The 24,351-nt window shown below is 43.2% G+C and overlaps 1 protein-coding gene and 1 long non-coding RNA gene across 4 annotated transcripts in view; one reads left to right on the top strand and one right to left on the bottom strand.

The window, feature by feature from the left end:
- Positions 1–24,351, top strand: part of Col4a6 (collagen, type IV, alpha 6) — a 308,693-nt gene that overhangs the window by 268,639 nt on the left and 15,703 nt on the right. For all 3 annotated transcript variants that reach the window (XR_003953035.1, NM_053185.2, XM_011247883.3), the window contains 18 exons: positions 270–377; positions 1,537–1,686; positions 3,018–3,122; positions 4,349–4,509; positions 5,192–5,371; positions 6,064–6,247; positions 11,261–11,332; positions 11,587–11,694; positions 12,641–12,862; positions 13,240–13,401; positions 15,065–15,235; positions 15,967–16,110; positions 17,043–17,168; positions 17,611–17,792; positions 21,865–21,928; positions 22,567–22,641; positions 23,100–23,207; positions 23,301–23,408. Coding sequence is in view for 2 of the 3 variants with exons in the window: in NM_053185.2 (NP_444415.2) it covers positions 270–377; positions 1,537–1,686; positions 3,018–3,122; positions 4,349–4,509; positions 5,192–5,371; positions 6,064–6,247; positions 11,261–11,332; positions 11,587–11,694; positions 12,641–12,862; positions 13,240–13,401; positions 15,065–15,235; positions 15,967–16,110; positions 17,043–17,168; positions 17,611–17,792; positions 21,865–21,928; positions 22,567–22,641; positions 23,100–23,207; positions 23,301–23,408 (2,430 nt within the window). In the remaining variant the exon portion in view is untranslated. The remainder of the gene's footprint in view (positions 1–269; positions 378–1,536; positions 1,687–3,017; positions 3,123–4,348; positions 4,510–5,191; positions 5,372–6,063; positions 6,248–11,260; positions 11,333–11,586; positions 11,695–12,640; positions 12,863–13,239; positions 13,402–15,064; positions 15,236–15,966; positions 16,111–17,042; positions 17,169–17,610; positions 17,793–21,864; positions 21,929–22,566; positions 22,642–23,099; positions 23,208–23,300; positions 23,409–24,351) is intronic.
- Gm39539 lies at positions 16,530–22,577 on the bottom strand. Its single transcript, XR_878272.2, has 3 exons — positions 22,328–22,577; positions 18,583–20,216; positions 16,530–16,615 (listed from the first exon to the last, which is right to left on the bottom strand). It is a non-coding gene; the product is annotated as a predicted gene, 39539 (long non-coding RNA).

Raw genomic sequence — 24,351 nt, 5'->3', positions numbered from 1 at the left:
TTCTAGGTCTTGTCAGAAAAGTAAGGCTCTAACAAGACCAGGTTTGAGGTACTAATAGTAACTTGCTATGATGATTTGTGTTTGTAATTCCAGACCTTGGAAGTCTGAAACAGGAGGAAAGTAAATTCAAGGATTCTATGAGATCCAGTTAAAAAGTAAAAGAGTAGCAGAGCCTTCTCTCTGGTCAATTAAGACCATTAGCATCTCTTATCAGGCATTTTGCAGCAAGTGTGATCCACTATTTACTCCTTTTTTCACTGTAATGTCAGGTTATCCTGGAGACCCTGGTGTGCTGGGCCTTCCAGGCCTTAGAGGAGATGAAGGCGTCCAAGGCCAACGTGGCCCTTCTGGAACCCCTGGCCTCCCATCATTAACAGGTGAAACAGACTAATCCACTCTCTGCATTGAATAGTCTGTACTCTAAATCCTAGCATCTTCCTCTGTAACTGGGAATCCAATAATATGTCTAGCCAAGGTCAAAAGAAAGATAGACTGGTCAGTAAATTCTCCAATGACTAGCTCAAAGCTAGTGTATGTGTAGAGAGGGCCTAGGTAAGCAGCTTCCCTTGAGATAAATGAGGATCACAGATGGAAAGACAATTCCAGAGTGCCATTGAGGCTGGAAGTAACTAGAGATCTGGGTGGGGTGGTTGAAGCCCTCTCACTCTTCACTGGATATGCCATCTAATCTTATACTTGCCAAGAGTTTTTAACAGACGAGAAGCTGGCCATGCCTGAATCCTCAAGGTGGCTACTAAAAGCCTTCATGGGGCGGGGGTGGGGGTGGGGACTAAAGGTATAGCTCAGTTGAAGATAATTCCTTGGCTTGTGCAAAGCAATGGGTTCTATTCTCAACATGAGACAGTTAGAATATAGAGATATGGATGTTATACTAGATAGATAGTTAGATAGATAGATAGATAGATAGATAGATAGATAGATAGTAGATAGATGATAGATAGTAGATAGATAGATGATAGATAAGATAGGATAGGAGAGGAGAGGATAGGTCTGTACCCAGGCCCTCCTATGGACTTAGATGTAGCACAAAATGCCCCCAGCATCCTATGGATGATACCCTTGAACCACACAATGCAGGAGCTGTAAGCCATTCCATATGGCAGAGAAAGAGCATGCCAGAATCTAGAAGACAGAGCTGTCCCTAGTCTAAACCCTCAGATGTGGATCTAGTAACATCACTAGTCTCTAAATTCCTTAGAGAGGAGCTTCTGTAAGGATATTTGTGTTTCTAAGGCAGCCATTCATAGGAGACCCAGCTGGACCCAGCACCTAAGTAGAACAAATGGAACAGTGAGAGACTGGAAACCTAGCTTTCCCTCACATGTTAACAACCACAGTTTCTCAGGCAGTTAGGCTAACTGATCCCCAAAAACTTTCCTAACTCTCATGAAAGAGAAGAGCAATTGGTTTCCCAAATTCTTCCCTTGTGTTCTTTTGTAAACACACTGCTGATCAGAATCTACCCAAATAGTAGGGTGCTATGGTGAGCATTTTTGTGTGGGCTTATCCTTCCAGGTCTTCCAGGTGCCCTAGGGCCTCAGGGATTTCCTGGCCTGAAAGGAGACCAAGGAAACTCAGGACGTACCACCTTTGGAGAAGCTGGCCTACCTGGCAGGGTTGGTTTACCAGGTTTACCAGGCCTGCCAGGCCCATCAGGCCCACCTGGTAAGTTATTCCTTCTTTAAAAAAAATTTTTGAGACAGTTATGATCTAGAACCACTCTGATTTTTAGGGGTTCCCTCACAGGAGAAACAGTTCAGCCATGATAGCTAATTGCAGTGGGACAGTGTATCAATTAGAGGTTTAGTCCATTATCATAATGCAAGGAAGAATGGCAGCACCCCTCCAGACAAGGTGCTAGAGAAGAAGCCCGGAGTTCTGCAACCTGATCCAACTGCAGCCAGGAAAAAGACTGTCTGATGGGCAGCTTAGAAGGAGGATATTTTTTTGCATAGGGTTTAGCCTGAGCATAGGATCTCAAAGCCTATGTGACACACTTCCTCCAACAAGGCCACACCTCTTACTATAGTGTCATTTCCCATGGGCCAAGCTTATTCCAACCACCACAGGCAGCAATGAGAAGTCCTACTTCATCTGTGTTGGCTTCACCTTTACTGACAGCAACAGCACTGGAGTGTGCATTTGGTTACAAGATGACCAAGGTGGCACCCTGATGAGGGAGCAAGCACTAGCTTCTGTACTCATCATCCTTCTGTCGTACACAGCTCTTAGTGCCCACAGCACCCCCTGCACCACTCTCTACCCGTCCCACTACATACCCCCCTCACCACCAGGACTTTGGCTTACCAGGTTCTAGGGAAGCAGAACTGGATTTTCTGGGTTTGCTGTACTCAACAGAGTTACAGGTAGGTGGGCTGAGAATCTGAAGGAGGAGAAGCTATGCCTAGATCCTCAAGGTATCTGCTAAAATCCTTTATGAGGCTAGATATGTAGTCCAGTTTGATAAAGTTTTCTTGGCATGTGCAAGGCAATGAGTTCTATTCCCAGAATGAGATAGATAGATAGATAGATAGATAGATAGATAGATAGATATAAAATATGCATAGATAATAGATATGCTTATCTACGTAGGTGGGATTCTGGGTTGTGAGAAAAAGGCTAGAAGTATTGCCCAGTTTATTTGCAGTCTAATCCTCTGACAACTGCTACTGGCACCTGCTCCCTCTTTTTCCCAGAGGAAACTTTCTGGGATAGAGACTGGCACTGCTGAGTTATTGAGTTACTATGTTCATCTCTGAGTGCCCAGAATCTACTACAGTGTGTGGAACATAACAGTCATCATTCTGCTAGTAGAGTGAATGAAGCCAAATGAGAGTTCTTCCCTGCAGACTTGGCAGGAATCTTAGGCTGGGATTTTTTTTTCCCTCCTACTCTACTCTGTGTGTTGAGCTTCAAGGACCCAAGTCTTCAAGATTAAGGTGAGTACTTAGGCTTACATCAACCTCTAACCTTTTGCATTCTCTTAAACTCTGCAGGTCGCACATTTGAGACTGGACATCTGTCCAACATAGAGCCTGGGTTCCCTGGTCTCCAAGGAGAACAAGGTCCAAAAGGACATCAAGGCCTCAAAGGAGTAAAAGGTCATTTTGTTTGTCTCCTCCCCCCCCCCCACCCCCCCCCCCACACAAATCCCTAGAGAGGCTTTAAAGGGATCTATCACAGCAATAGCCTTGAGAATCTGAATGTAACCTCTTGAGAGGTTATGGTATAAGACTGTTAGAAGTGCTCTAATTAGGGCTCTCAGAATGAAGCTGGCAATGGAGGTCACACAGGACAAAAAGAAGTTTTCCACCCCTCAAGCCTACTGAAGCTATTGTTAGCATCTCAGGGTGCTGACCATCACCTCTAATCCCAATTTGCAAGACTTTAGCTAAACACTGCTTCCCAACACCATTAATGTGAGGACTCTATGTAGGTTAAGAGTGAGGCATAGAAAAAGCCACCTGGCTCCAATAAAGTGAACAGGGTCCTGGCAAGCTGCCTTATAAACCAGTATCACAAGTGCTTTATCCAAATTGACTATGCCTATTCCAAATGCTTGGGATCAGAAACGCTTCAGAATTAGTAGTCTTTGGACTTTGAAATATTTACATAGACTTTCCCAGATAATCATTCCTAATATGAAAAAATCCAAAATCTCCCTTGCTTAGGATTTCAGAGCATTTGTGCTCAGTCTTTCTTTACTAGTCTGAAGAACAGGAAATGCTCTCAGAGTTTCCAAGATCTCAGTTTTCTAAGAGTAAGAAGAGATCCTTTGGAATCAGAGGGGAATGCAGCCATCCACAGTTGTCACTTCTCACTCTGGAGACAATGCTCATGCAATCTCTGTAGATTGTTAGGTTGCGTACTTATGACTCCTTTGCCTATCTTCCAAAGTGCTTTGCTGTAACTGAGTTGGATGGTGCACACTTGTAATCAATCCTGCTAGAAGCAGAAGGATCAGAAATTCAAGGTCATCCTCAGCTACATGAGTTTGAGGCCAACCAGCACACATGAGACCTGTTTTGTTTTTTTTTTAATGCACTTCTCTGAAACTCATATCATCAAGTATATACATAAGTACATGTATAGAATTAGATTCTAGCTTCCAAGTTACCTAAGTAGCAATTTATGGTCCTCAGCATGTGACTCACTAATAGCCGGACCTCATCTCAGACTAGTAAAAACAGACTCAGTAACACAGATGCCTTCTGATGGCACTGAGCTTGGTCTGAGTCTCGGAAAGCTGTCTGATTTCCACCCAAGGGAGGCTAACTAAGCCACTCTTTTCCATGAGTTTATTTGATGTAGTCTGTTTTTCCTTCAGGAGACTCTGGTTTTTGTGCTTGTGAAGGTGGTGCCCCCAACATTGGACCACATGGGGAACCAGGTCTGCCTGGGATACAAGGTCCCATTGGTCTACAGGGTTTTAAGGGGACTAAAGGAGATCCAGGCTCAAGGGGAGCATCTGGTCCTGCAGGGACGCCAGTAAGTCTTCCGTAAGGTCTTTGGCACAGAGGGAGGAATGGAGGATTTCAAGTGTTCTTCGCTCCCTATCAACCACTTTCCTAAGACACATGAAACAAAGAGGAGTAAAACAAATCTGTGACAACAATCTCAGGGAGATTTTTGCTTAAACTCTTGCAGTTAGTCAAATAAATTCTTGTTTACCCTTGGCAAGTAACAAATTGCAGTGTTAATCGGGTACACAAGAAACTCCCTCAACAATGGAAAAGCTACAAGCACTCATTTTTAAGTCTAAGCTCTAATTGGAAATTGTGTTGCTGGAGGAAATGGAGGAAAATTTTTCACAGGGAGCAATTTGAGAGCAACTTAGAAAATGAACAAAACCAAAACAAATCTATGGGCTTTTGATGTGTCAACATGAAGAAATCTGACCAGAAGGTCTCTAAAGTCTCTTTGTTTCCCTCCTTCCTTTCCTCATGCCTGACTGGGTGATGCTGCTTAGGGGTTAACATAAAGCTCAGTCCTCATAGATTTCAAAATTTAGAAAAGATACAGGAAATGTGAAGTAATTACCCAAGACAGCAACATAATCACATGCCCAGAAGAGTGTTAACAATATCCTCAAAGTACCTGTTTTAGGTCATATCTTTGCTAAGCTATGAAGGCTGTACCTCCCGATTATTGTCTTTTGTTTCATTGTCAGGGGCTATTTGGACCTAGAGGTCAGACTGGCCTCAAAGGAAAGAAAGGAGAACCAACTGTCAGTAGAGGATCAAAAATGTCAGGGGACAAAGGTGACCCTGGTCCTCAGGGTACCCCAGGTTTGGCAGGAACTCCGGGCAAGGATGGAAGACCAGGTTTACCAGGCCTCCCAGGCATTCAGGTAAATGGATCATTCTTGGATGGTTAGCCCTATCAACCACCCTACTGGACTTAGGGACAATCTGCTGGTTATCACCTCATGGAATAAGATAGACTAGGGAACTTGAGTCCCCCGAAATGTTGACTCAATGCTTTATTTTCTATAAATATGACATTTTTTTCCCAGAATACTTATTGATAAGTGCTAGGAAGAGTTGAACACGTTCATTTAAAACAACTCAGCTTCTCAATAGCTCCTTCCTCCAAGATCAACAGTTGTTCATTCCCTGCTTTCTTCCCCTAGACCAGCAGTTCTCAACCTTCCTAATGCTGACAAATCTTTAATACAGTTAGTTCCTCATGTTGTGGTGGTCCCCAGCCATAGAGTTATTTCCATTGCTACTTTATAGCTGTAATTTGGCTACTGTTATGAACTGTAATGTAAATATCTGAGCTGTAAGTACTCTGAGGGTCATAACCCACAGATTGAGAACCACTGACTTAGCCCCATCTAGAACCTTTTATAAAGCTAGATTATCCAGAGTTGATAAGATCCGTTTTCTCTAAGAAAATTCAGAGGTTGATCAATAAACAACTAGAGTGATGGAGAATTTTCACAAAACATTGTTCACTAACTATCTCTTTCCTGTGGTTAGAAGCCTTTTCAGATAAGTCTTAAAATGATCTTTTGTCTTCTTTTTCTTTGTTCTCTAGGGAGATGGTGGGTCTGGCTTCCCAGGTGAAAGAGGGTTACCAGGACTTCCTGGTGAAAAAGGCCATGATGGTCCAATTGGACCACCAGGAATTGGGCTGCCAGGACCTCCTGGGCCCCGTGGACTTCCTGGAGATAAAGGAGTAGATGGGTTACCAGGGCAACAAGGCCTCCGTGGAGCTCAAGGTGAGTCATGTAATCAGATAGTTTTGGACTTGGAAAATCAACCTTTGTAAAATGCCTCTGACTCATATTATGAAATGCGTCATAAAAAAAAAAGAGAGATCTGGCTAGCTGTAATCACTCCAGTCAATCCTCAAGAGTTTTAAAATAGGAAATGGATCATAAGTGTTATGGTAAGTTCAGAAGGTAGAACAATGTGGATTTCAGCTCTGCTTAATGAGGACCCTGCTACTTGAGCTGTCTGAAATGTCACAGAGCTATCTAGACACTTTATGAGCTCATAGTCCATAGAAAAATTCAAGGAGAGGGTGGATGACTGTGTTTCTAATCAAAGTAGTTTGTGGAGAGTTTGATAAATAGTCCTCTAAGTTGTATGATCAGCAGACAAAAATGCTTTCCTATCTGACAGAATCTCAGATTGGTCAGAGATTCTAACCTAATCTTTATATGATACCTAACTTCCTCCCTTTAAATAAATTATTTTCCCACTTGGCATTTTGAGAATATAATAAGCAACACTCCTGATTGTATATTATGAAGGTCCCATACTATAACTTGTATTTTGTGCAGTCAGTACACTCCTTCATTGTTTCCAGTAGTGACATTACACTTCTTACTATTAGTGGCATCACACTTGTAATTGTCATCAAAGTTTAAAAAAATTGAGGTTATCTATTCTCACTTGGAAATGCCTCCCATTATTTCCTTTATCTTCTTGCTAGTAAGTTCTCATGATCCCATACTTAGTTTATCAAATACCTATGCGCTTTTGGAAAAGAAGGATGGATGGATGGGCAAAAGAAATTTCCTAAGTAGTTTCTCTTCTATTCCTTGCTGAGTTTCCCCAATTAAATTATACTTATACACATTGTAGACGATTAAATACCTTTTGCCATCTAGCCTTCCTTTGACTTCTACATGTTGTTATTATTGAAATTATGCCCACTTCTACTAGTGGTTTCCCCTTTAACAACGTTTCAAAGTCTCTAGCTTCTAAAGATGATGATACATCTTACTCTCACAACCTGCCAACAGAGTAGAACATTCCTTCTTGCAGAAGAAAAGCCCTTCCTAATAACCTTGAATGATTAAGAAATAAAAAATAAGATATTATATCTTATGTGTTCATATTTTAAAATCTATCTTGATATAATAATCATGATGGCATAGGCTAATACTGCATTCAAGATTCTTGAAACCAAAGCCCTTGAACAAGTTTGGGAAGCATTCTACTTCCCTAGGCCATATCTTATCAAACAATATTGGTTTTCCTTTGAGAACTTCTGGTTTCAACAATAGATTTACTTCTACTGTATTCCTCAGGGATATTAGTCATGTATTTTCTATTGCTCTTCAGCTGTTGATGGATCAATCATTCTAGGTCAGCCCATTTTAAAGGCAACCAGATTCTAAATTTAGTTACAGTGCATGATACCTATAAACTTGTACATCCTCAAGTCTTTTGGATATTATCAATGTTCTATTTCTTGGTTTGAGATGAGGCTGCATCAATGGGAAGAAACCTATGGGATCATTTCTATCTCAAATATTACTAGTTCCTGTACACAGAAAGTTCTCAGGAAGACAGAGCTAGTGAGCCTAGCCTGGAAGGAACCTTATATAGAAAAATCCACTTTTTGAAGTACCTGATTTTCAAACAAATACTTTATTTAGATTTTGTGTTGGGGTGTTATATGGTTGGTTGGTTGGTTGGTTGGTTGGTTGGTTGGTTGGTTGGTTGGTTGGTTTGAGACAGGGTCTCTCTACATGGTCCTGGGTGTCCTGGAACTCAGTATTACAGACTGGGCTGACCTTGAACTCACAGAGATCAGCCTGCCTCCACCTCCTGAGTACTGCGACTAAATGTTTATACCACTCCACACAGAAAATACTTCATTTAGAATGTTACCTTGTTTTTTCTCTATAGAAGCTGAATATAACTCACTAAAAATAGTATTCTTTCCAATCATTTAAACATAAATTTTGAGGCTTCTAGTTTATGTGTTATAGCCATTTCTGTTAGCACAAAAAGTAAGATGTTGTTCCTAAATGTTGCCTACACCTTCCAGTGGTAACCCAGTATTAAACATCTCCATTGGTAGTGAAGGGCATGTAGTCAATCAGAAGCTCTTCAGCCCAGTGATGTGAATTATTACAAACTTGGGTACATTGATAGCTTACGGTCCCCATAGAGGCTATGGCTCCATCTTCTCAACGTAATCTATCATTCAAGTTATTTCTCCAAGTGACTTCTGTATACTTGATCGTGTATGAGTACCAACACTCCACTCAATCCTCACGATTGAATGTGGTTGACAGGCATATCTGGGCTGTACACAAGACCTCCCTTAGGATTCAGCCAACATGTCTTGGTTTCATTTTTTTCTTTCCTTGATTGGTCTAGGTGATTATTGCTGTAGCAGGGGGGAATATTATTTACCTATTCACCTTTGTCTCTGACCCTCAGAGTGTCTTAAACTACATTGCACTTTTTTTTTTCTTTTGAGGCAGGGTAGTTGTGAGGCTGGGATGCAGAGGTTGCCACTGGCAACTGATACTACTTTAATGGTTCTTTAGCACATACTCCTGGGAACTATAGAAATGGGTATGCAGACTCTGAGAGGAGCTGATTTCCTTTATCTCACATGTTGATGGTTACCCATCTCTTAACTAATTATATTCTCTGAACTTATGGGGTATAACTTGCTTTCCAAGATGTATGTGCAAGGAGTCAAATAATTCTGATCTCTATTATTTGGTCTCAGAACAAATAGAAAGGATAGACTTGAAAACTAGAGTTGCTTTATATTCTAAAGATGAATTTTGGCATTAATGGTGAAAAATCTGAATAATGTGGTCATCTGTTGCACTTCTAAAGTATAATACGGCTAGAGCTGACTTCTGCTTTATTGAGAGTGGTCTGAATTCAGAAATGGGAATCCCAAAACATGGCAATAAGTGATAAAAACCAGATCTGGTACAATGTAAAATCTTTAAATTTCCCACCACTTTAAACCCCTCCTTGTGAAATACAATACAGTGTAGTCTATGTCCAAATTATGAGGGCATAATTTTTTCCTTTCATTAAAAAACTCTGGGCCCCAGAAGAATATAGGATTGGAGTCTCTCCCTCTCTCTCCTTCCTTCCTTCCTTCCTTCCTTCCTTCCTTCCTTCCTCCCCCACCCCCATCTCTCTCTCAGTGAAGCACCTCACCAAAAGGTGCCTTTCAATGCCACACATTTGTACAATGGGCAAATAACTCTGAGAAACAGTTTTGCCACCTCAGTGTCTGGCATAACGGAGGTGGGTGTGACGACACATGCAGGAGGATTCATGCTTCAGGCCATCTTTAGACCTGTGGGAATATGGCCACAGGAGCACAATGACTAGCAGGCAGGAAGCTGGGGAGTTGACTTACAGGAGCGCCTCTGAAGCTCTCTCCTTAAGGAAGGTAAGACCTGCCATTCACCGAGCATGCAGCAGGATGGCAGGCACTACATCAAGTGCCTCTGTCTTGGTCTCACACACTTCTCACAGATGCCACTGGACACACAAGGCTCAGAGACCATAAGTTTTCCCCACACAGGTGTATTATAACAGAAGTAAGTTCTGTTCGGCTCCTAGGTCCAGTATAACCAGTACATTATACTGTTCAAGTCTCGATGTTGACTTAGAACTAAAGCAAGTGATTTTTTTTTCAAAGCAAGATTTCATATTAGAAAGCAGGAGTGAGTGGAAGGAGGAGTGGCAGCTACTTGAATGAGCAGTCTGAATCAGAGGCTTTATGCACAGTTTTCAAAAATAATCTGAGGCTGTGCTGGTTACTTTTAGAGCCATGTGTTTGGTTTTTTGTTTGTTTATTTTTTAATACAAACAAATGCTACAGAGTTTTATTGGAACTGTTGGCTCTGTGGTTTAAGACAGACCTTGGTGGATTGTTCTAATAGAACAGGCTAATTTTAGTTAGCATAGCACTTGAGGAAGTCCATATGTACACAGTCTGTCACTGGTAGTTTATTAAACTTCCCATCTGTGATCCTATAGACTCTTTATTTGCAGTATGAATGAGCAAAGAATTTCCCACAGAAAAGACTGTGCATGCTAATTTCAACATTTTAAATACTAAGATTGACTACTTCTATTCCTTTAGTAGCAGAGTTTATAGTTTCCAATAATGATCTGAGGAGTCATAATTTGTCATGACTAGGGGTCTTATGTGTTTCCCTAGTTTAGATATACACATATCTGAACAAGGATGGCCAATACATTTCAGTAGACTCAAAATGAACTGCTTTTAAAAAGCTCCATGGTTTGGGGAAAACCTCCTTGCAAGAAAAGTGTTAGGGCTAGAGTTAGTGGTTTCAAGCGTTGTCTCCTCTCCCAGAAGACTGGGCATCTAGTCCCAGCACCTACATGGAGGCTCACAACCATCTATGACTCCAGTTCCAGGAGATTCAACACCTTCTTATGGCTTCCTTGGGCACCAGTCACACATGTGGTACACAGACACACATGCACGCAAAATGTCCACATGCATGCAAATTTAAAAATAAAAAAGTTCAGATGTGAACTCTAATTGTTATGGCTTCAAATTATCCACTCTAATAATACAGCATCATGGACCCTTAGTGCTAAAACCCAAGTGCCCACGCTAGAGAGAGAGTTTATCTAAGGGACTGGTGAACGGAAAATTGCTGCTCACTGCTGTTCCTGTGCAGGCCACCTCTAGGAGTACTTGTTAGGTAACACCCTCTGCCTAGATGACTGCTTGTCTGTCAGGCACCAGCGGTTCAATAAGTAATATTCTGGAACCCTGAACACTCAGAACAAAGATAAGCATTTGCACTGGTATTGTCTCCCAAAAGCTTCTCATGTCAAGCTTTCTGTGTGTCCTACTAGCTGCTGGGTGGGGAGAATACAATTTTCCACTAAATAGAATGGGGGGGGGGGGACCATGTAAGGGGAACTCTTCTCTGACTTGCTGAGCTCACAGTTCCACATGTTATCATTTCCAGGAGTCACCTTGCCTTGTATCATTCCTGGGTCATATGGTCCATCAGGATTTCCTGGAGCTCCTGGATTCCCAGGTATGGAATGTGGCCAGAGAAAGTGAGCACACTTTAAGGGCTTTTAATCCAAGGAAGCAAGAATGCCAATAGCACATGAGAGTCCCACTGATGGATTCCTCAGCAACTGAGGTAATGGCTTACAGAGAGCGTGTTATGAGGAAATGAGACTCGAGGAAGCCAGCAAGAGAGTAGACTACTTGATCAGACATCATAAATCTAACTTATCCATGCTAGCGTTCCTTTCTACTCACTATACACATTTGGGGTTTCAGGCTCTAAGGGAGCTCGGGGCCTCCCTGGAATTCCAGGCAAGCCTGGCACTCACGGAAGCAAAGGAGGGCCTGGGAGTCCAGGGTTAATGCATCTCCCAGGATTGCCAGGTAAGGAAAAGGGTCATCAACTTCCTCCTGTGTTATGTTTGGACTGTTTTCATTCTCCATCGAGGACTGTAAGCTAGGTCTGCTCCCTGGATTAGCCGAGATGGTTTGAATTTACTTCCAAGCAAAAATGCCATAGAGCAAAGAACAGACCGTGGCAAGAAACCAATGGAAGCAATCCCTTAAGTCTCAGATAAGGAAACTGATACTTTACAAAGCCACTAGTGACAAAGCCAGGAGGCTGCAGTTGTCTGCTTACCACTCCAGTGATAATATCCTAGATAAACTTCTTAGAGGCCAAAGAAGGAAGTTCACAACAGTCCAAAAAATGCTACCCATTTCTTTTCCTTGCCAGAGTTGTTCCAACCTGAGCTCCACAGGACTGCAGTGTACCACTGGTCCTCCAGCTGCATTCCCTGGCTCAGCACCTACATCACCTGGGAACCTGATAGACATACAAATTCTCCACCTGTTCACAATAGCTAGTGAGCAGAGACTTTAGGAGAGAGCCAGTAATCTGTGTGTTCTGAACCACCATTGCCCTAGTAGTGTTTGAGTCTTATCTGGATGTATCATTGCTTCATTTCTTTCTACTCTCTTCTGCCCACTCAAGAAGAGGAAGGCCATGGCAGCAAAAGGTTTAAAACTGTAGGAGATACTGAGCTTTGGCCAAAAGACTTGGTGTGACTGTGTTCTTAGCAACCATTGAGCCCCAGGAACAGAAAAGAAAGCTGCTGAGCTGTACCTATTCCTAGTCTCACCAAACTAGAGCCTCCTTCCACTCGTGTGGTGTAGTCCCTACTTCTGTACAAGCCCTCCATGGAGTGAAGATCACTAATCATGATTAATATATGGGCTTTGTATTAGAGAAATCGGTCTCAGATGTCTACCGAGATAGCTTGGTTCTAAGCATCCATGTTCTTTTTAATTTTTGCCTCTTTACATTTAGGGTTTCCTGGAGTTCGTGGGGAGAAGGGATTACCTGGGTTTCCTGGGCTTCCTGGAAAAGATGGCTACCCTGGGAAAGCTGGCAGTCCAGGGTTACCAGGTTTCAAGGGAGCTGCTGGTGACATATTTGGTGCTGAAAATGGTGCTTCGGGGGAGCAAGGCCTACAGGGATTGCCAGGGGACAAAGGATTTCCTGGAGACTCTGGCCTTCCAGGACCCAAGGGTGACTCACTCTACTTGACCCCTTACTTAGCATTATACAGACAGCATTCTAGTAACTGCTGTCTTTGCATGGATATGTGTGTAAAATGCATGTCTGGATCTGGTATGGTTAATTAGGGAGCAAAAATGGCATTCTATTCTGTGTCTCTTTGGGGGGCGGGAGGAATTTCCTTATGTGGTTGCAGTCCATTTTCCTTTTGTAGAAATTCCAAGAATAGCTATAACCAATAGTCACATTTCTTATAATGCTGTTGTTGAGAGAAGACAATGTCATCTGAGGTGAATCCTGGACCAAGCCCTTCTATTGGAAGATGGTTTGATGACCCAGCACCTCCCTGTTAACCAGACTATAAACATCTGCCACCTCCTTTTTCTTAGGTTTGAATGGGAAACCTGGTATGCTAGGCCCCAAGGGTGAGCGGGGCAACCCTGGAACATCAGGACCACCAGGACAGCCAGGACCCTCAGGGTCTACTGACCCATTTGGCATCAAGGGCACATCTGGATTCCCAGGAGCACCAGGCCTTCCAGGCATCTCAGGTAAATCCATTGAAGGAAGAATCCTGACTTGGCAGGGCCTTACTTAGACAAAGGCACCCCGGGGACTAAGAGTGGCAGTATGATATGCTCAGCACCTAGGATATTTGACTTTCCTAATCTCTCTAGTTTCAAATCCCAGATCATCCTGGCTGGGCCAGACCAGAACACATTGCTACTGTTTAACTTCTGATCCATGACAACAAATCTCTGTCACCTCCCTTTTCCAGGGCCTCCTACATCCTTTTGGTGTTTTTGGCCTGCTGCTGGCCTTTTTCTATTAAAGAAATCACCCTGTGTTGAATGGTGTTAAACCCTCGCTGTGGCTATGTTAAGCCTGCTTTGAGCTACAGAGAAACTGGAGCTGATTGTGACCTCTTCCCTCCCCCACCAGTAGCCTGCCTGTCAGGAGAAAATGCCTCTGAGGGTCCATAGGCAAATAGTGGCTTTCACTAAGCAATGAGGACTGACACCCACTGGTTTCAGCCTAACATTTGCAGTTCACCTTTTTGTTTGTTTGTTTGTTTGTTTGTTTGTTTATACCATCATCCTTACTCTGACACCTAGACTGCATCACTGACCAAGTGACTGAAGCTGGGTTATTTGCAGAGCTGTTAATATCCCTTTTATTTCCTCTATCCTGTTTCTGGGGCCTTCATATAAGTTGCTGAGGTGAAGGTTAAAAACAACAACAACAACAGCCCACAAGCTCACTGACTAAGACTCCCCATGGGGAATTGTGTGATTGTCTGCTATAACAAACCTTGCTTACAAGGCCAGAGATCCCTGAACCGCTGCTATAAGGTTTGTTCCCACTGCATTCCCTTCTCCTGTTGCAGACTTATCCTCATTGCTTCCTATTAGATTCCTGCGGCTCACAGCTACTTGATGCTTTTCATTTCATGGAAAGCTAAGTCAGCCATTCATTGAGGTCCTTGGGAACCCAAATACTTCTGTCCTCAGTGATGTAAGCCTTTGGATTTTTCATTTCCTTGCTTTGTACCTGGACATTCAACTTCGGCAGCAGCTCAGGAGGTTAATCCCATTGACCAACTTCAAGCCCTGGTGAAAGAAGACTCAGAATACCTAAGAGACCAAATGGGCCTTGGGGGTTTCTACAATACTTGGCACTAGGGGGTCTTTCAAACCTAATGCCAAAGAACTGGCTGATTTAACTGCTTGTTTGAGGGATTAAAAGGGCAACCCTAGATGCAAGACTCCCTGGAAAGCCAGAACAACAGTTCAGATTTAACCTCTATTTCATGAATTGGCTCAGGAAACAACCATTGGAACTTGATTCAGGGTTGAAGTCCCAGGGAAACTAGAGCCCACTTGCCACCCTGGCTTCCCAGAGCTCCATTTAGAGGCTCCTCTGTGAACCACATTCATAAAGGAAGAAGTTATAATTACAAGGTACTTGCTTTTCCTACCCACCACTGTGCCATGCTGGAAGTGATGAGCATTTAGGGAGGTGCTCTGGGTGGTAGGTACTAATGCTCTGACCAACTCAGCACCAGGCTTCTTGGCATCTCTTTTTAGGTAGTGTTAAAGGACCGTGGACAAACCCCTCCTAGCCAGCCAAAGAGAACCTCTAGAAATAAACAGTGGCCCAAACCTGACCAGAGCCTGACTAAGCTGACCTGTGTCCTCTTCTATAACCATTCAGGGCACCCTGGAAAGAAAGGTCAAAGAGGAGACATAGGTCAGCCTGGATCAACTGGAAAAAGAGGTCTACCTGGGATAAAAGGCCTTCCTGGTCCTCAAGGGTCACCTGGCTTCCTGGGGAGCCCAGGTTTGTCAGGCGTCACTGGGTTGCCGGGCATCGAAGGCCAAAAGGGTAAGTGAAATAATTAGGAAGACCAGTAAAGTAGTCAGGGTTTACCCAAAGGGAGTGTGCCACAACTGCCCAACTTGCCTCCTCCCCTCTTCTCTGCCCAGGAATAGAAGGTAGGCAGGGGTTTGGGGGGGGCAAGGCTAATACTAAAGGAAACCTGTCACCTAACATGAATCACTCAACCTGCTTGCTGTGTGGAACAATGGGCTGATCAACAGAAAAGGCCAGCTACACATAGATCACTCAGTCTGACACATACCAAGGAGCCTGACAACTCTCACTTCCCGTGACTGACACAGCAGTGGTTAGGTGTATGGCATCTGTGTTTCAAATAGGTGAAAAAATGGCTAGTCTCAGAGCAGCACACACAGCTGGTTAGTACAAAGAGGCAAGATCACACACTCATCTCTTCCCCAACTACAACTAGGTGTTTCTTTTCTGTGCCCCTACACGCATTCTGAACTTAATGAATTCAAGCAGAAGTGCCCACGTCTTCATTTCTGTCTGGTGTTCAGTGCTATGTGGCTGTTTGGAGGAATCCTAGAATAGGTAATAACTAACATGCTTGGTAAAGACTCAGACTTTGGAGTTAGAGAAACCTATGTTCAATTCCTTCCTCTTCACCATCTTAGCTCTGTAACATTGTACAAGCAATTCAACCTTTCTGTGCTTCCTTTTCTTTACTTGTATATACAATGGAAATGATAATGAAAGAAAGTCTTACTTTTCAACAGGTGAAAAGGGGTCCTCTGGACCAGTAGGATTTCCTGGGTTACCTGGTCTTCCTGGTCTTCCTGGAGCTGATGGATTAAAGGGATTTTCTGGGTCATTTGGAAAGGTGGGACAACCTGGACAGACTGGTACTTCCGGAGAAAAAGGTAAGGGGGTATGGGGAGACAGAGGCAGAGAGACAAACAGAGACACATACACACACACACAGAGAGAGAGAGAGAGAGAGAGAGAGAGAGAGAGACAGAGAGAGAGACAGAGAGAGACAGAGAGAGAGACAGAGAGAGATAAAGAGAGAGAGATTTCAAGACAACCACTTTGTTTTTCAATATGCATTTTGCTTGTCAACTTGGTCATTCATCTGATGAATGCCACATATTAGGCAAAACTTTGGACTTCCAAATTAAGTCCTTTGAGACCAAAAGGCTACTCACTTTAGAGTCAACAGTACATGATATGGACTATGTGACAACCGCAAAAGAAAATCATAGCATAAATAGTTTTTAAGAAGGAAAAGAGTTATATTATATATATATATTAGTTATATATATTAGTTCTTGGTTTCAGAGGAGTCCATTGGTGATCAGTTGACCTTGTTGATTTTGAACGGGTGGTGGCCCAGTGTATCATGGGACAGAGCTTCCTTCATGGCAGCTGGGAAAACAAAACCAAGAAGATACATTCAATAACTTGCCTTTTTCCCACTGAGCTCCACACATAAAAGGCCCCTCATCTCCCAATGAAGTCAGTGCCTGAGAATCAAGTCTTTACCAACCAAATCTTTGGGGAACACTTACTCAAATTAAAATGGAGCCCTCCACAATATACTCTTTCCTTGAAAGAGAATTTAGAGTAGGGCCTAAAGTTATTGGTGACTTTGGGTCTGGAGAAGGAGAGAGCAGACTCAGAAATGCAAAGTTAGAGGCTGGGGTGTGAAAGAGGACAAAAAGGTCTCGAAACTCGGTGTGTGTGGGAAGAAACAATACGAAAGGTCATATTTGTGTGTAACTTTGTGCATAAACTGTGACTTTGTGTGTAAACTGTCACTCTCCTGATGACTGTCTGATCTGCCTTCCTTCAGGAGACAGAGGGGATCCAGGGCCAGTTGGCATATCTAGTCCAAGACCTCCAATGCTAAACCTTTGGTTCAAAGGAGAAAAAGGCTCTCGAGGTTCTGCTGGATCGGATGGATTTCCTGGGCCCAGAGGTGCTGAGGCAGGGGATATTTGGGAGTGATTCTCATGCAAGGATTTGTTTATAGCCATCATTGGTTTCCTTCCCAAGAAAAGCAAAGCTCAGACCCAGGAACAGCAGTATGGGAACAACAATGAGGTTCAAGGAGGCTGTCTTTCTTCTTCCTAAATTTCCCTTGCTCGTTGAGACTGACTCATACTATTGTAGAACTGAAGGTTTTGGCCCATAGTCTGGTACCCCTGAAATAGCCTGGTAGGTAGCAAGGCATAGATACTGATTGCCCAATACTAGAGCTGAGATGATACCAATGGAACCACTTTCCACCACCACTACCCCCAAGCCAGCCTCTGCCTTAGCTAAGAGCACATCTGGACTATGATTTTGAGCACCTGCACCTAGACAAATAGGTCTTTTCTTGCCTAGCCTTTTTCTAATAGATTTTGCTTCTTTCCCAGGTGACAAAGGAGAGCCTGGCATCCCAGGGTTACCAGGTCCACCTGGAGCTACTGGACAAACCAATACCATCAAAGGGCTCAATGGGAGGCCAGGTTCTCCTGGATCTATGGGAAGAAGGGGATTACCTGGCCTGAAGGGGTCTCTTGGGATTGCAGGTTTCCCAGGAATGCCAGGGAAAAGCGTAAGTTTATACAGATTCTTGTTTTTTTACCATAACTGAACCTTTAAAGCATGGGCACATGTCCCACGTCCCCATGCCCAACCCCTGTCCTCAAGATAACCTCAAAGTGCTTGCTCTCCATGTGTATATGACACAGCTTCCTACCTCAGTATTCCCTCCTTTATGTCTTTGTTCCCCTTATTGATCCCACGTGGCAAAGCTTCCTGCCTACTTCCTGCAGTCTCCAACACATCTCTGCCTGCTCTTAAAGGCACCATCTCATCATGAGTTGCTGGGCTCCTGCTAGGTTGGCACTTTTCACTGCTCATATCAAAGTGCTCCTAGTTGGATCTTCAGAGAATCTCACTTCTTCAGTGAGATTTCTGGGACTTAAAAATAGCCGTTTAAGTCTTAATTTGCACCCCATGGCCAGCACCCCACAGCCCACATTAAGCTGGACATATTGTAAAACTGTACAGACCGTGGAGAAGGTTGTTAAGGCAAGGTCTTGCTATGTTATCAAGGGAAACCTTGACCTCATAATACTCCTGCCTAACCTTTGCAAATTACAGGATTAGAGAGAGGTATGCACCACCACACCCAATAAGAAATAAGTGTAGGGTTTTTGTTTTTACTTAGGATTAAATATATAGCCTGAAACATTCTAGGCAAGTACTCACTCTATTGTAGGCTTAGATTTTTCAAAACTTACTTTTAATAGGGGTTCTTAAATGTTTTACCCTCCCTTCTAGCCCATCACCCACCAGAGGTTGTGGAAAAGAAAAGTTATTAGGATATGGGAGAAGTGAACCTGTTTTCAAATTGTTTTTTGGAGCAAATCCAATCTGTGTTGTCAGGATATCAGCAGCTCAGTTCACACAAATCAGCAGCGGCAGCTCCATCCACTCTCAAACACCATTCACAATTCAGAAACAGCAGGTAGAGCCAGGAAAAGCTGCAAGACTCTGCTGTATGCTATTGAGAAGAAGTTCCTTGGGGCAATTTCAATCTCCAATTGTCAGGATACTAGCAGTCTAGTTCAGTAGTGTCAGGATAGCAAACAGGAATCAGCAGTACTGGCACAATGTAGAAGAAACCGCCAGGCTACCACCAAATCAGCAGGAGTCAGCAGGAGTGATCAGAACCAGCAGTTCTCTGCAGTGCCTCTCTTAAGGAAGGGGAAGATCCGCAAAGAAGAAGACAAAAGACAACAAAGCACTGGAAAGTTAGTTGTGCAAGCCCACCCTCACTGTTCCTTGAGTCCTATTTATACTCCCTCCAAACCTCCAATGGGTCTTGCCTCAGAAAAATACCACGTGAGTCTGTATTAGCTGACATATTCAGAAACTTCCACTTCACTCTGCCAATCAGCCATGAGTCCACAGAAGTGGCAAGAAGCTGCCAGAACACCACCAGAAGTTTTTGGGTGCTTTTCTCTCTGTGGAGTCATGACAAATGATGACCAATAAACAATGAATGGCAAGGCGTACCAATATCATCCAGCATTGTCCACTGTCTGTTGGGTTATATTCCTTCTAAATACCACACGCCCTTTCACCTGTGTGCCCCAGCAAATATCATTTGACATAACTGACTTTTCAAAGAAACCAGAAGTTTCCACTTCACTCTATCACTGAGCTATATCTTTCAGCCTAGCATTCAGAGATTTCTTGATAGTTTAATAGGAAGGTACTTGAAGTACCACAGGGGACAAGTAGCAAAGAATCAAGTCTAGATTATCTGGTCTTTTAAAAGGCAGGATAGGGGCTATAGAGATAGCTCAGTGGTTAAAAGTGCTTGCTGCTCTACCAGAGGACTTGAGTTTGGTTCTTAGCACTTACAACAACCTACAGCTCCAGGCGATCCAAAGCATTCTTAGGCCATGAGCACATGCACATGTGATGCTCTCCCCCCTCCTCCCTCCCGCTCTCACTCCCTCCTTCTTCTCCCTCTTCCTTTCCTTTTACCTTTCTCTCTCACTCTTACTCTTTCTCACATACATGTAGACATAAATTTCTCTCAACCTACTTTAATAAGGATTCAACCTCTCCTTGAGCTCGCTACCCACCAGAGGTAGCAGAAAAGAAAAGTTATCAGGACATGGATAAGTAGACCTGTTAAGAAATAGTTCCTTGGGGGTGAGTCCGATCTTCATTGTCAGTGTATCAGCAATCCAGTCCTCTAGCAAAACACCAACATAAATGAGCAGTGGCAGTCCAGTTCATTCGGCAGTCACCACTCATAAATCAGCAGCTGCAGACCAGTTCACTCAGCAGATACCACACAAAAATCAGCAAGGGCAGTTCAATCCAGAAGAAACTGCAAGGCTCACCAACCAGCCTGAGTCCACCATGGAAGTGGCAAGAAGCCATAGGATCCTCATGAGAAGTCCTTTGGGGAGCTTCTCTCTGTGATGTCACCCCAAGTGGAGCTCAGCAATGGAACCTAAAGTGAACCAATACGTGCATATCCTTAGCGAAGAATAGTGAAGTGGAGCAAATCGAAGGAAGGTTCGAGCTCCCACTGTCTGTGGGGTCAGATTTATTATATTCCTTCTAAACATCATCCATCCTTTCACGTGCTTGCTATAGCAAAAACATCCTTTCACCCATGTCTGCTTCAGCAAAACATCCTTTCAGCTGTGTGCCCCAGTAAGACATCATTTGACGTAACTGGTTTTTCAACGAAACCAGAAGTTTCCACTTCACACTCACGTGCAAATGAAAATTTTAGAACATAAATCTTAAAAGGCAGAGTAAACTAGAGTAGGTTTGACACAGATGGACTTGAATTTGAATGTCAGACACCTCCATTACTCATCTGCTCTGTGATCTTGTGTACCTTGCTTAATTAACATCACTGAGCCTTATTGTTTTCTTCCTATTCTTTTTGTTTTTTAAAGTAGACTAATATCCAAACTTTTTTGGACAGTAGTGAAGGTTAAGTGAGATGAGACATGCAAAGAACATTGTGGTCAGACACATTGCATGTTCTATATAAAAAGGAGTCTGATCACTGGGCCCAGAATACCTGTAGTCCCTACAGGCAAATTCTTGTCTTTCAAAAGCATCAGTCAATCTGATAGAGAGACTAGACTTACATGGTTGAAACATTAGCTGAAGAAATCATTCTAGATTTAAGGTCCTGGCAACTCACAAAGGAGGGATAGAAATAAAGTGGGAATAGGTTTGGGGAGGTGGGAGTCCCAGCATAAGCAGAGACTCACATTAGGAACATCTGTGTCTACAGCAGTGTGCTACATGAAGCCAGGCCAGAAAACAAGCAGAAAAATAGTAGGGGGCACCCTGGGTAGTGGTCCAAAGAACACAGTGACCCAGCCCATTACTCGGCCTCCTGTTCAAAGCATTACTTGAAGCACATTTTTACTGGGTACATCTCCAAATACCTCAACTCATACAAGGCACCCTGAAAACAGCCGAAAGCAGCTGACATGAACACTCCCCAGATTCAGAGTGTGTCAGAAACCTGCCAATAACTGTAAATAAAGATCTATCCATCCAAATGCAGACTAGCACCTGCGTGTTTACAGCCTGTTACCTGGTAGCAGGGCGACCTCATGTTCTTTGTGGCGCCTGCAGCAGAGTTCTGGCACAGCTTAGTAAAACAAGACTGCTGCTGTTTCGATTGTTTTGTTTTCCCAGTTTTGACAGAGTCTCAATAGGTAACATGAAGTTTCTGCCTTTGTCTCCTGACTGCTGAGATAATCAGCATGTATGTGCCTTCACTCCTGGCTGAAGCAATGATTGTGTGAGATGACTCTAGAGCTATGGCCAGAAAACCTGCAGAGCAGATTGAGTGCCTTGCTCAGGGGTCATGTTCTATGATTCCTGTGACTTAATAATTAATGCAGCCATACATTTGACTCATCAAGATGGGATATTCCCCCTGAAAACTCTAAGCGTGTATGTGGCTCAGCACCTGCCCATGTCTAGAATATACCTCCTGTCCTGCCTAACACAGTGTATAACCAGCATCTCCTAGGCAATGGCTAGGGATTGGGGGAGAGGAGGAGGAGGAGCAAGAGCATCTCTGAGCTCTAGGCAGAAATAATGGTTTCCATATTGCTTTCAAGGGTTCACAGGGGCTCACTGGGACTTCTGGCCTCCTGGGAGCAACTGGTATCCCAGGTTTAAAAGGTAAGGAACATTTTGTCTTCTGATGTGTTTGCCTAGACCAAGGTGATGTTCTACCAATCCACAACTCAGGAGTAGTGGGAGCTGTGTTAAGGGAGAAAATGAATTTTGTTTGTATTTCCCGTTTGGCTAAACACACTCTTCACTCCTTGTTCTTCAAAGACATTGCAAACAACAGTGTCACATGCCAAAATCTCTTCCCCGGGCTTTCATGGACAATAAACAAACAAACAAACAAATCAACATTCCATTCGCTTCGTATTTTGATACACCGAAACAGCAACATAGAACTTCACCTCGAAACACCTCTTCCCCTGATGAGCACAGCCCCATAGGCAGGACCAATTCTCTTGTTTAAATGAATCACCATTCCATTCTGGTAGTATTTCAGGGCTCACTTACCATCTTCTCACATGTGCTGGACCATGTTTCCAGTACAGGGGTGCTGTGTATAAATCATCTCATTCTAGTAGCTTGTTAGCATCCCGGGTCCTTTTACCCAGTGGATGCTTTTGTCAAGAAGCCCCTCTGACTGTTTTGAATCTGAATCGAGGGGGAAAATATATTGAAAAGACTGGGTGAAAAAAATGAATAATTGTTTCTTCTGACCATTTGAAAAATAATATTTTTCATACCTGCAGGAGATCAAGGCCAAACACTTGGCATTTCTGGAAGCCCAGGACCCAAGGGACAGCCTGGAGAATTAGGTTTTAAAGGTAGGGCTAGTACATTTTTGTCCATACCTCACAAATGCTTCAGAACTGAAGACTGGAGTGACTTTTGGAGATCATTCCCAAGTTCTTTAGCTTCCATCCAGTGGATACCTATAGTTTTCGAAAGCAAACTGATTTACACCACTGATACGTACCTTTGGCATGGTCTACCAACTACCTCAAACTTCATTTACCTATTTTCCTCTAATGTTTACTGCAAAATATTTCAGCCCATCATTTTTGATTCTAGAAGGAAGCCAGAAACTGTCTACTCACTTCTCAGATGGGTAACACTTTCCAAATATGAAAACAACTGCCATAAATCTTTTCCCGAGTTTCTTCACTGAATCAAGTTCCCTCAACATCTCAAAATGTTTTTACCTTCCAACTTATGTTTTCCCATGGAGGAGTGCAATTCCAGAAATAGAGATTAATCATTCAGCAATTGATTGATCTTCTAGGTGTCAAAGGAAAAGATGGACTAGTTGGTGATAGAGGTTACCCAGGAAACAAAGGTGATGGTGGAAAAGTTGGAATTACTGGAGATCCTGGCTTCCCTGGCTCCCCAGGTACCATGCTACTTGAAAACTTTATTTTGAAGAAGTTAGGATTCACTTCAAGCCATACTGTATTCTAAATGTCCACCTTGGTTTCACACTTAGGACTTCAAGGGATTTCAGGTATGAATGGAGACCCAGGCCTCCCAGGTTCCTCTGGCCATCTGGGGTCAATTGGCCGCCCTGGACCCTCAGGCTTAATAGGACCTAAAGGTATGTGTGTTTGCTAGCAAGGAGTGGGTGAAGTGTCTTTCCCCCAATAACAGGGGGCAACTCCTCAATCTTAGAATGTAGCAGCTAGGCCTAAGCCAGGTAAAATGGGGTGTTATATGAGGATTAATTAAAAAGATGGGTGTAGAATGAGCTAGAGAGATGGCTCAGGGGTTAAGAGCACTTTTTCTTTGCAGAGGATCTGAGTTGGATTCCTAGCACCCACATGGTGACTCATAACAATCTATAACTCCAGTTCTAGGTGATCCAGTTCCTTCTTCTAAGGCACCAGGCACTTGTATAGTACACAGATATACTTGTAGAAAAAATTCTCATACACATAAAATTAAATGAGTATCAAATATTAATTGAAAAGCCAGAGAAGTAAAAAGGAGAATTATAAATCAGAATAGAAGAATGTCATACGCCTAGCAGTGGTGACCCATGCCTTTAATCCCAAAACTTGGGAGGTAGAGGCAGGTGGATTTCTGAGTTTGAGGCCAGCCTGGTCTACAGAATGAGTTCCAGGACAGCCATGGCTATACAGAGAAACTGTGTCTCAAAACAACAACAACAAAGATGAAGAAGAATGTCAGATCCATGAAGAAAAGAATTAACAAGAAAAACATTAGTTGCCCATTACTAAAATGAAATCCCTGTGGTTGATTACTTAGAAAGAAAATAAATTTATCTTATAATTTTTGAGGCTCTAATTCCAAACAGCTACGGCGCTGGCTTTATGGAGGAATAGCCCCTAACAATATCACCTCACGGGGATGCCATCTATGTCACCCCACCCCACCTCATGGGTGATGGCATCATGGCATATTATGACAGACAGAGAGAGAGAGAGAGAGAGAGAGAGAGAGAGAGAGAGAGAGAGAGAGAGAGAGAAGAAAAAGAAGGAGGAGGAGGAGGAGGAGGAGGAGGAAATCACAACTCAACA

This window comes from Mus musculus, chromosome X, assembly GCF_000001635.26.
Source record: "Mus musculus strain C57BL/6J chromosome X, GRCm38.p6 C57BL/6J".
In the NCBI taxonomy this organism is placed as follows: Eukaryota; Metazoa; Chordata; class Mammalia; order Rodentia; family Muridae; genus Mus; species Mus musculus.
The sequence above is the reverse complement of the archived record's forward strand: the minus strand, read 5'-3'. Positions and strand labels throughout refer to the sequence as shown.